This window comes from Diadema setosum, chromosome 7 (assembly GCF_964275005.1).
Source record: "Diadema setosum chromosome 7, eeDiaSeto1, whole genome shotgun sequence".
In the NCBI taxonomy this organism is placed as follows: Eukaryota; Metazoa; Echinodermata; class Echinoidea; order Diadematoida; family Diadematidae; genus Diadema; species Diadema setosum.
In genome coordinates this window covers 11,655,942-11,667,348 of record NC_092691.1, presented here as the reverse complement: position 1 = coordinate 11,667,348, position 11,407 = coordinate 11,655,942, and the positions used below count along the sequence as shown (strand labels likewise).

Here is an 11,407-nt window from a genome sequence, read left to right as displayed (position 1 = left end):
GACTGTCATTGAAACATATTACTGTAAATGTTGGTTTAAAATGCTTCAAAGAAAACTCAAATTTCACAAAATTCAGATTTCAAGGCTGCTCTTTGCTGCAGTGTTTTGAGATGAATACAAATTTCACTATATAAACAGCACAAAGTGGCATACAATGTAAATCAACTTTGCATCAATAATAACCAATCTGATTTTTCAACTTTCCTGTGCTATGAATCCACTGCCAGCTACCTGTACAATAAGCTGAGGTACATGTCTCTATTACGGAAAAACACTGCTAGAGTGGTGGAATGGGATTACGTTACAATATAAAGGATACCTATCCACCCTTGTTATAGCTCGCTGTGCAACACCCCAGCAGAATTTCTTGCAAGTCATGCATGTAAAATAATACGCACAAGCACCAGATAGCGGCTGGTGGCATTCATTATAGAAGAAAACAACACTCACACTACACAGTAAAGTCACTGATCATCTACACTTGTACCACCAAGAGAGTTCAGTACATTTAACATGTTATTGTATCTACAGCAGGTCTAGCTAGTGGAGGTAGAGTTCTGTTCCAGAGTTCACACTAAGATCATACAGTCTAGTTCATGAATGGATTCCCAAAAGGAGCTAATGTGGCAATCACTAACACTAACAGGAGTACAAATTATGTGAGTTTATTCACAGGAAGTTACAAAATTGCCAGCCTTGTCACAGCCATCAGTCAAACCTCCTTTTCACAGTCCTTTCTCACACCCACAGTACAGTATTAGATGCACTTATGATCATTTACATGTAACCAACCATGGTGAAAAGTGGTGCATGCATATACCGGTACATTGTAGGCACGTACAAAATATACAAGTGGTCTGTATCATAATCGCTAACTTTAACTGTAACACTAGTAACAGTAAAATGATAACTTGCACGGTGTGAGTGGTCATGTGTATTACAAAGCAAACCCATATTCCACGACTCATTTTGTTCCCTTTTTATTTCTTTCATTTTGGAGGCTGCTGGCAAATGGGAAAGGGGGGGGGGTCCGCAGAACCCCCCCCCCCCCCCCCCCGCCCCCAGTTAGGGCCTGATACTTTCATTGCCACCTAGTACGTAGCTACTGAAACATAATATCCTGTGATGACCAGTACCCGTATGCCACTAGTAGCAGTACAGTTGAATAAATCTATCCACAGTGCACATGTTGACCTATCTACTATCAACTCATGAATGCATGTAAACTGAGTTTTGTTCTTACTGTTGCAGATCAGGAACAGAGCTTTCTGGTGCTGTCAGTGACGTGTCAAGATCAAGATGATGGAAGAAGTAGACCATAGCGATGGCCAATCAGAAGCATCAGCCAAGCAACAACAGGTACTACAGGCAACACCGGGTAAGGCTTCAAACGGTGCCTAGAGCTGACTTTGGGGGATATGTACACATTCTGCTGTACCTAGGAAGGTGCTCATGCAATTTTATCCTCTAACTTTTTGTTTGCTTTGGTTTTGCTATTCTTGTTGGGCATGTTTTAATTTTGGCCAATCTAAAATCGAATGAGTTTACATGTATTTCCTCCGCTGTGGGATGCCAGTGTGCCAATGGAACAAGCCAATAATCTTTGCAAATGATTTATATTTCCTTTCCCTAAAGTAATCTTTTTTATATTTACCTTTGTTTAGTAGGTTGCATCAATAATTTCAACAGCAGGAGTATTCCTCAGATTGTTGTAAATTGTCAAAGAAGGGACTGTCAATAGGGAAAATAAGAATTTTCAATTGCCTTACCATAACAAAATATTATTACTCATACTCTGGTCAAAGTGGACCTAAAGGCAAGGTGCTACATACATGTACATGTAGGCACTTGCCTGATTGCCTGGGGCAAGTGAAAATCAGTCCGGCAAGTGTTTCAGAACAGTGAGGAAAAAATGAATACCAGAATTGGCAAACAAGGCTTTAATCCTCCTTTTTTTGAACTTTTCCCCCTACTCCCTACAAAGTCAATCATACAGAAACCAAAAGATAATGACTGTATAGTGATACAATGCACTTTAAATCCATGCAATCAGCAACTCACCAACATTTACTTGAAGAACCCACAATACAGTGCAACACCAACACTTGATCAAACCATGTTACAACCTTGTACTCTAATGTATTTGAGAGTGTAAATCAACATGTGCTGTTTATTCAAATGATTGTTTTTATCAAGCCCTTGACTTACAAAAGATTTTGTTTAATCATTTTCTTGTATTTTAGGATTTTCTTTTAGGGCAGGTAAAATTCATGTTCAGGCAGGTGTTCCCGACAATTTCAAAATCTGCCTGCCTGACGGGGCAACTGGTAAAAACCACGTACATGTAGCACCATGCTATTAAAATGCTCAAAGTCTTATTGCATTCCCTCACAAGATGACACAGCAAACGCGCTGACGCTGGTGCCTGGGGAGGTGGCTACTACGCTGGCAGGGCCCCCTGCTCCTCTGCTCTACAACACGCAAGCAGGGTCCCCTGGTGCCCTAGCGGGCAACTTGTACCCACCTCCCAGTAACTTGGGGACAGGAGTGGAGCCGTCCACAGGCCAGCAGCCTCAAATCTTCACCCCTGCTATGCCCACAGAGCCTGTGGCTACTACAGGTTATTCCTATGGTGTAGTCTCAATGCCAGACCCTCAGGTAAGTTCAATAGATTACTGTAAAAGTGGGAATTTTTACGATAATCTTGTTTGCCATAATGTTCCAGTTGTTAATGTCTTTATTCCGCGGAATTAAAAACACATGAAACTATACATGAAACTATTCTTAACCGACCGAATGCAAAAAATTAGTCACGCGAAAATATCCACTTTTACAGTATACTTAATTATTATTTTGATATACAGAGCTGTATGTATATCATTGTGCTCTGAAGAGTCATTCTTGAATGAGAGCAAAACAGACACGAGACTCATACAGAGATCCTTTTCCATTAAAATGTGTGAAAATTTCATCCTGCTAGCTGCAAAGTAATGCATGAGATAGCAATGCCATCTCTGCTGACTCCTCTGTGCTGCTCTATCATCATGCACAGTCCATCAGGAGTATGTAGCACACTTCCATGCTCAAAGTAGCAGGCATGTGTCCTCTGAATTTTTCCCAATGTCCCTAATTTCTTTTAGTAATCATGCAAATTTACTGCAGTGCAGTTCATGGGTATAAAATGTGTTTGAAGATCAAGTACTGTATATGCCACATAATGTATATTTAACGAGTCTAAATTTTATTACTGGAAAATTGAGCAAAGAAAATGGGATTCCATCGGGATTCGAACCCGAGACCTCCGGATGCTAGCCCAGTGCTCTACCGACTGAGCTATAGAAAGCCCTAGTTCAGTGTTCGTCCCAGAAACTCTAGATTCTCAATGCTCAGATGGTCAGAAGCTATAGCAATGCGCTTTGTGTGTGACACGTGTGAATCAGAACTTTTCGCCGATTTCGTGAGTGGTTAAATTTCGTGATCGTGGAATACTGAACTGAACTGTACGGAGAAATGTGCATACCAATATGTTACATTCATATCAAAATCAGAAACAATTTTTTGCATGTTTGTACTTCCGCGAATAGCATCTGACTCGCAAAATTCACGAAAATATATACCTTGCGAAATATTTGGCGTATACAGTAGTCTGGTCGAAAGATCCTTTGCCCTATCCCAAAGTAACCAGCTAGAGCAGTAGAAGTATGTCAGTGCCAAAATAAACAGATATTTATCAAGAAATAAATGTCTACTAATGTGTTAGAGACAGCACTATCAGCAATATGTGGAATGGGAGGCAGGAGTGACAGCTGTAATGTCTGATTTCGGCACTGACATTGCGTTGCTGACATCTTCCCCTCAAACCACCTCCCTCTGGTTGGTCATCTTAAAAAGTTTTGATTCCTTGAATACCATCCAGGGCCCACAGCCAGTACAGTCCCCACATGAGGCAAACTTGGCAACCCACGTCCCGGCTGACTCAATGCCACATCTGGAGGCATCATCTGGCAGCAGTGGAGGAGGAGGAGGAGGCGGGTTGTTCGGATGGGGAACTGGTATCATGAAGAAAGTTATGGAGAAAACAAAGGTAAGAAGAAAGTACGGATCCATCATTCCTTGCAGGCATGTAGAAGAGTGGACCATAAACTCGGTCAAAGTTAGAATAGAATTTGTGACCGTCACAACAAAAATAAGCAGGCAAACCTGCAGCCCTACAATGTGAAGCAGATTTTGGTGCTATCAGTTAGCTAGTATTTTCAGTTTGCCAGTTGTCTTTAATGTGCATGTTCAGGAACAGTATGTAATGTACAAGTAATACACATTAGTGAGGGCATTAGTAAGAATTAGTCACTCAAGGTACCTTTGAAACAGTCTTAACATGCTGAAGCGATAGTGACAGCGTTTGGACTGTTTCGAGTACTGAATGTATCCATAATTAAACTTATGCCTGAACAAATTTATATGTGTTATTTGTTTTATAAACTGATTAAACAGATCGCGATAATCATTAAAAGAATATGTTATGGTACAACCTGTATGAGCAATTTAAATCAGCAACAGCCATCAGACATTTTACAAATGAATGAAACTTTGCAATTATGCTGGTCAGCACTGTCGCACCATGAAAGTGCTGATGACCGGTCGCCATGATAACCGGGCATAAGCAAATTGGGTATTGGACAAAATAGATGCCTAGTCATGTGTATGATCTCAACTAATCATTAGATAAGTGTAAAAGTGGTTTCTTTCGCTTACAGATACTTTCGCAGTTTACATTGGTGCTGACTTTTTTGTGTGTGTTTAAATTTGCCGTTGGCAAAATCTGTGAATTCACAGTCAGCAAAAAACTTTTTATTATGCATATGAAAACCCAAACTCTTATCCAATTATTCGTTTATTTATTAAATAAAAATAAAAATTGAATGCAGGCTTACCTGAAATCCCGTCTCTCGAGTATACTTTATAACATGCTTGTACCTACATTGCGCGGTATCGCTGTGTGTGTGTTGACCATCAATACACTCAATGCAAGGAATCTTTGTGAGTGCATGTGCGCAATAGCGTTGTAAAAAGCGGGGAGTTCAGAACATTTCCTTGCGTGGTTAATTTCGCACGACTTTTCGAAACATTTTCGTGTGATATAAAATTCGCGGTTCAACCTCAAAGCATGAAAAGTGTGAAAAAAACCACCACGAAAGAAACCACTTTTACAGTATGATCTGTTTCATGGTTTTGTAATGAGTTTTACAACACCTCATAATGGCCATTTTATTGTCTTCTCTCTGTATTTTGGCAGAACTCGGTTGACAGCATGATCACAACATTAGACCCTGGCATGGCACCTATTATTCGTGAGTATTATGGTCTCATTCACGACTTACAAGCAAGATGTAATTCCTCGTTCATTCATTGTATGTGCCCATTGATTTACATTTCTACCTAGAGTTATCATAAATCTGGTCAACTAGGCCTATATAACAATGTTTTGTAATGTGGTGTCATAATAATGAAAATAATAATGATAGTAATAGTAATAATGATGATAATAATAATAATAGAAATGATAATAATAATAATAATAATAATAATAATAATAATAATAATAATAATAATAATAATAATAATAATAACAATAATAATAATAATAGAAATGATGATAATAATAATAATAATAATAATAATAATAATAATAATAATAATGATAATAACGATAATAATAATAATAGAAATGATGATAATAATAATAATAATAATAATAATAAAAATAATATAATAATAACTAGAAAAGCACTCCGAGAGCGCAGACCTCCGCCAAGCATGCAACTCATTTCCACCACTGATCTTGTTCTTTCATAGAGATATCAGTGATTTCCATCCGTAGGCCCTATGCACTTATAACATTGTGTGCATGAAAAGTCGCCCGATTTCCCAATATAGAAGCCTTTGTTACGTCATAAACCCTCAGCTGCACTGTGCGCCTCGCCCTAGCAGAAACTAGAGCACACACTTTAGTGCGCGCATGCAAACCTCAAATACTCGCAGCCTGAACTCTCAAGTTCATTGAACCTACCTGCCAAAATGTCAAAAATCCTTGTACTTGTGTCATTCTCAACCTTTCCTGCAAGTTTCATCCCAATCCGTTAACTACTTTTTGAGTTATTTTGCACGAACCAACGAACAAACAAACCAACGGTAACAAAAACATAACCTCCTCCCTTGGCAAAGGTAATAATAATGATATGAATTTATATTGTGCTAAATCCAATCTGTAGAGTGCTCAAAGCACATACACACTATTATGTCATAGATGGGTACAAATGACTCAAATTTCAGTCAAGAAATTTTGAATCTTGCGAGGGTTTAGAATGGTATTCACTATGAGCAAAGGATGATTGCTACCCAGCCTATTGTTGGCCAAGCAAGAAATATTACCCTGAGAAAATGTACCCCCTCTGCATACATGTGCAGTACCTAGTTGGTCATGTACACAGTGTAAGAGGATCTCAGAATCTTGTCTCAATTGAGATAACCTTTATAGCAAAGAGAACGATTTGTGGATGACTGTTACAGGTTCTGGAGGGGACGTTGACATCATTGTTGCATCCGACAAGGAGGTTAAAGTGGCTGCTGTACGGGACGCCTTCCAGAAAGTCTTTGGCCGCGCCACGGTCACAGGGATTGCGGCAGAGTCAAACATTGCACCCCAGCCGGAGGGCTACGCAGCGGGTTTGAAGGGGGCGGAGGAGAGAATAGCTAACCTGAGGAGGAATGGATCCGTGCACGAGAAGCAGCCCATGGTTGCTGTAGAGAGTTTCATTGCTGAACTTCTACCAGACAAGTGAGTTTTCCAAAATAGATGCTGGCTTTAACAGTTGACAGCTTTGATTTTTTTTGGTAGCGTGACAAGGAAGAGTGGGTTGGGGAAGATAGGGGAAAGACAAGGTAAAACTACAGAAGGATGGTAAAAACCATGCACTATTTGTTTTATACAACACTGCAGATGTATCTGCCCCCCCAAGGAAAAACGCAGTATCTACATCCAGCTCCATTTCTAAACAACCGAGATATTCACCATTTTATATTTTTGCCAAAGCCCCTGGAAAATATACTCTTTTGAAAAATTCCTTCATTGTGGAATTTTAGTCTATCTAGCTACCAATTTTCCAGGAAAATATCATTTTGTGTTTTTGTTTTGTTTTTCAGTTATTGATGAAAATGTAGATACTTTGGGGAAACCCCACGCAATTGACTGATTTCCCCAAGGAAAAACGCAGTATCTACAATGGAACGAATTTCCCCAAGGAAAAACGCAGTATCTACAGCGGAATGACTAAGATTAATCTTCTGCCATAATTATGTATGCATGTATACATCATTGCTCAAGTATTCTCTGGCCCTGGGCCCACTGGGGGATGCATCCTCCATCCCCCCCCCCCCCCATTTATGCCCTGATTACGGAGCAGGCTTCATAAGATTGTTAAATAACAGATCGTTCTTGGAACGTTTTGCTTAAAAGTGTATCCCAGACCGATCTTGCTGTAGGCCTAACGTTACGTCGATACGTGTTTAATATGAAGCTTGCCAGGGCTGTAATGTGATGCTACATGGCCTAGCCGCTATCTAGCATCTAGAATACTAGATCTAGATCTGTACAGTCTAGGTTACCGTCTGTCTAGACCAAAATAAATCTAAATCGGATGTCTGGACCTAGATCGATCTAGACTAGGCCTAGTTTTTATATCGTTTATTCTAGGCTGGCTACGTAGCAGGCTACACGAGTCTACCGCCTCAGGCTATACATGCACGATGCTCACAGAAAAAAACAAAAATAGCCTAACGTTAGAACTGCAGAAGGTTTAAGCCCTACACGAGCCAGGACTCTTTGATTAGAAAAAAAAAAATACATCTAGAACAGGTCTAGAATGAAGTGACATCCGCTCTCTAGGCCTATTCCTTCTGGATTGAACCTAAGTTTAACGTCATGTAAATTTGTAATGTAGGCCTAACAGTAGGGCCTACTTGTAAGTTATGTAGCATGCAGCATGGGATCATGCATGCATTTTACGCAACCCAGTCTCACTAGGGTCTAGACACTGTCTAGATCCGATAAGAATTAAAATACAACTTATTCTTAACTGTCTCTATTTTGTCCATTTACCGTGGGTACCTATTTTTCACATGGACCCTAATCTATTGTCAACTATGTAATTTTAAGACAGTATGGTATGGAGTAGATAATTGAACATTGACACTTCACTAGACTTAGGATTCTAAAAAGTGGTTAAGTTTTAGACTTCTTACTACAGGCCTGCCCTAGAGTAGGCCTAGGCCTATTCAAGTCCAACACTAGATCTTTCTTTAGACTTTCGGAATACGGACCCTGAAAGTTCTGATTAACGTTAAGTCTAACATTAGAAAAGAGACGCAAGACTAAAACGTTACTGTCTAGACAAGTCTACAATCTAGACTGAGATCTAAGGGAGGGTGTAACATGTTACATAACCTGACGTTTATCCGATACAACACAAATAGTCTAGGCCTAGATCTATTGCCTTTCGACGAAACTTTCGGATTCGGAGCCTGAGGAATTTTGACAAGGGTCTAGGCATAACAAAGTTACTTCACAACAAGTTAATATTGAAATAGTACGGATAATGTTAATCATTGAGGTAGAATATGAAAGAATGAAGCTGATCGTTTATCACACGAAGCGAAGTAAACACAAATGGATGCATTTGTGTTTACCTCGCTTCGAGTAACAAACATGCATTTGTGTTTACTTCGCTTCGTGTGACAAACAATCAGCTTTCTTCTTTCAATACTGAAATAGTTTTGAATAACTTACTCATTATCTGCAGATAAATTTTTCTTGAGGGCTAGGCTCACGAGTAATTTTCCCCACGACAACATTTTGTTTTATTCCAAGTACACACTCCCACTGTATGCTGACTAGCCGGGCCCTGTGCTGACTGCTGCACAGCATCAGTGCAGCTAGCTGCAAGCTGTCAGTGTTGTATTGTTTAATGTGCACTCGGTTAGTCTTAATCACACACTGTGTTTTATATTAGGATCACGATCTCATCAAAATATTTACTAATCAGTATTGTTTCGGTTAGATATTTTGAACATTATGTCTTATTATTGAGCAAGTATATCTAAAGAAAGCAATTCACGTTCAAATTACAGAACAACCGGCAAAGTATTCACATATATAAATAACAGTGTCTGGTAATTAAGACTAGCTTTGTAGATACTGCGTTTTTCCTTGGGGAAATATTCATCATGTAGATACTGCGTTTTTCCTTGGGGAAAGTGCAAGTTAAGTGTAGATACTGCGTTTGGCAGTTACGGAAAAGTGGCTTTCTAAACATTTTTTCAAAAATCTGAATATGTCATATGAAGAAGGATTGCCCACTGACTATATTTATGCAAAAAAGTGAAAATCGCCAAAAATGTTAGATACTGCGTTTTTCCTTGGGGGGGCAGTGTTAAGGCATGTCATTCACTTTGATTCTTGATTAATTTATAGTACAAAAAATGGTGACCATTTTTCATACATTGAAGATGATGGTATATTGTATTTTGGCATAGAGGTATGTTAAAGCGATCAGTTGAACTTGTTGACAATAAAACTGAGTGATGTGTAAATTGTAATATGTGCAGCAAAGGTATGTGTATTGTGATGTCAGAGGTACACCATATAAGCATTTAATGGTACAAAAACTAAGAGTTGACTATGAGCTTAACACGCGAGTGAAATTGTTGTTAATGGGTGACATCTGCGTGCAATATCCAAAATCATTCAATGAAAAGTGCTCACTCAACAGCAATAGCATGCAATGGTACATTGCAGGTCTCACTAGAATCTCCTTTAGTTGTTTAAAATGGCATGTCATTGTTTCAACTTCAACCTTCTCTTTGAGCTAACATATTATTATAAAGGTACACGTACTATTCGTCCTAGTCCATCCTCAAACTGTATTGAAAACATATTCATTTGAACAAAGTCAGATGTCTTGTTACAAGAGCATGCATGTATTTCAGTTTATGCTGTGTCCCTTGGTTTTCCCAGCTTCTGGGACATAATGACCTCTGTGTTCAATTAGATAATATACAACTTTCTCTTCCCCGTGGGATGTAGGTGGTTCGATGTTGGCTGTGTCATCATACAGGACCCATACCACAACGTCTTCCTGGAGAACTTCACCCAAGCCACGCCCATTCCCTCGCACCTGGTGGAAGAGGCGCTGAAGCTGACCCCGCCCGACTACAACCTGCGCTGGTCTGGCCTGGCGGTGACGGTGGGTGAGGTCATTGAGAGGACCACGCCGGGGATTTCCCGCTCAGATTGGCACAGGGCCTTTACTGGAATGTCACGCAGGGACATGATCTTCAGTGCCGCAATGTGCCTTGCAGGCATGTACAAGGAGCAGTTACCTGGAAAGACTCAGATGTTGTAAAATCTGTCTCCATGGCAACTGCAGAGATTTAGAAAAAAAAAAATCAAATGAATGAGAAATCGCCTGGACATCTTGTGCTTGCATTAGACAAATCATAACTTGAAAGAGGTATAGAATGCTTAGGGGATGTGAGATCTGAATGAACCATGGGAATATCTCACGTGCATTTCTTTTTGATTGCCAAATGCTATTTTTGGTTCATATGTGTTCATCACCGCTCACTATTCTGTTGTTATACCAGTCATTAGAATTTATAGCAAAACATTTTTTGTTAGTCCCCTGATAAGAACCTTGTCCAATGCACAATCCAGTCAGCCCTTGGGTATTGATCGATAAAATGTCCTTTATCAGTCATTGTAACTCTATGGAACCCAGTTATCATGAAGACAAATGTGCTACTATGGGTATTCTACATCTTTGATTTAGATTGAGTGATGATAATGATGATGATAATCATTGCTCTATGATGTATCATGGGAAGTCGGATTGCAAAAAGATATTGCATTTGGTTACTTTTTGAATTACCTTCAATAGCTATGTGCACCTCAAGAAGATAAAGTTTTGAAAGCGAGAGACATGTGTCTTGTTTCAGGGCTTCAACACTTTGAATACTATCTGCCCTATCACTGTATTCATTAATTCACCAATGCTTATCCTCCCGTCCTATAATTGTAATTTATTTCAATATGGAACAAGCCTAGATATTCTTCACATTTGTCATTTAAAGATTGTTAAATTTTGTCATATTCAAAATTTTTGAAATAGTATTATGCTAAAATGAATAGTGAGCAAATGCAGCATCACTACAATATTACACCCAGCTCTGTGAATCAGAAATTGTACAATTTCATGAATATGAAAGAAAGAAGTCACAAATGTGATGACTGTTTTATGTTTTGCTGCAGAATGTACATGTAGTTTACACCTTTGGGTTGCCCTCTTTAGCTCAT

General features: G+C 39.2%; 1 protein-coding gene across 1 annotated transcript; it reads left to right on the top strand.

Annotated features, from left to right (window-relative positions):
- Positions 1 to 1,260: 1,260 nt before the first annotated feature.
- On the top strand, positions 1,261 to 10,951 carry LOC140230483 (protein PRRC1-like). Its single transcript, XM_072310638.1, has 6 exons — positions 1,261 to 1,378; positions 2,396 to 2,658; positions 3,917 to 4,084; positions 5,294 to 5,348; positions 6,568 to 6,835; positions 10,139 to 10,951. Exons 1-6 carry the CDS (start codon positions 1,300 to 1,302, stop codon positions 10,455 to 10,457), a joined length of 1,152 nt encoding a protein of 383 aa, XP_072166739.1. The 5' UTR covers positions 1,261 to 1,299; the 3' UTR covers positions 10,458 to 10,951.
- Positions 10,952 to 11,407: the final 456 nt, after the last annotated feature.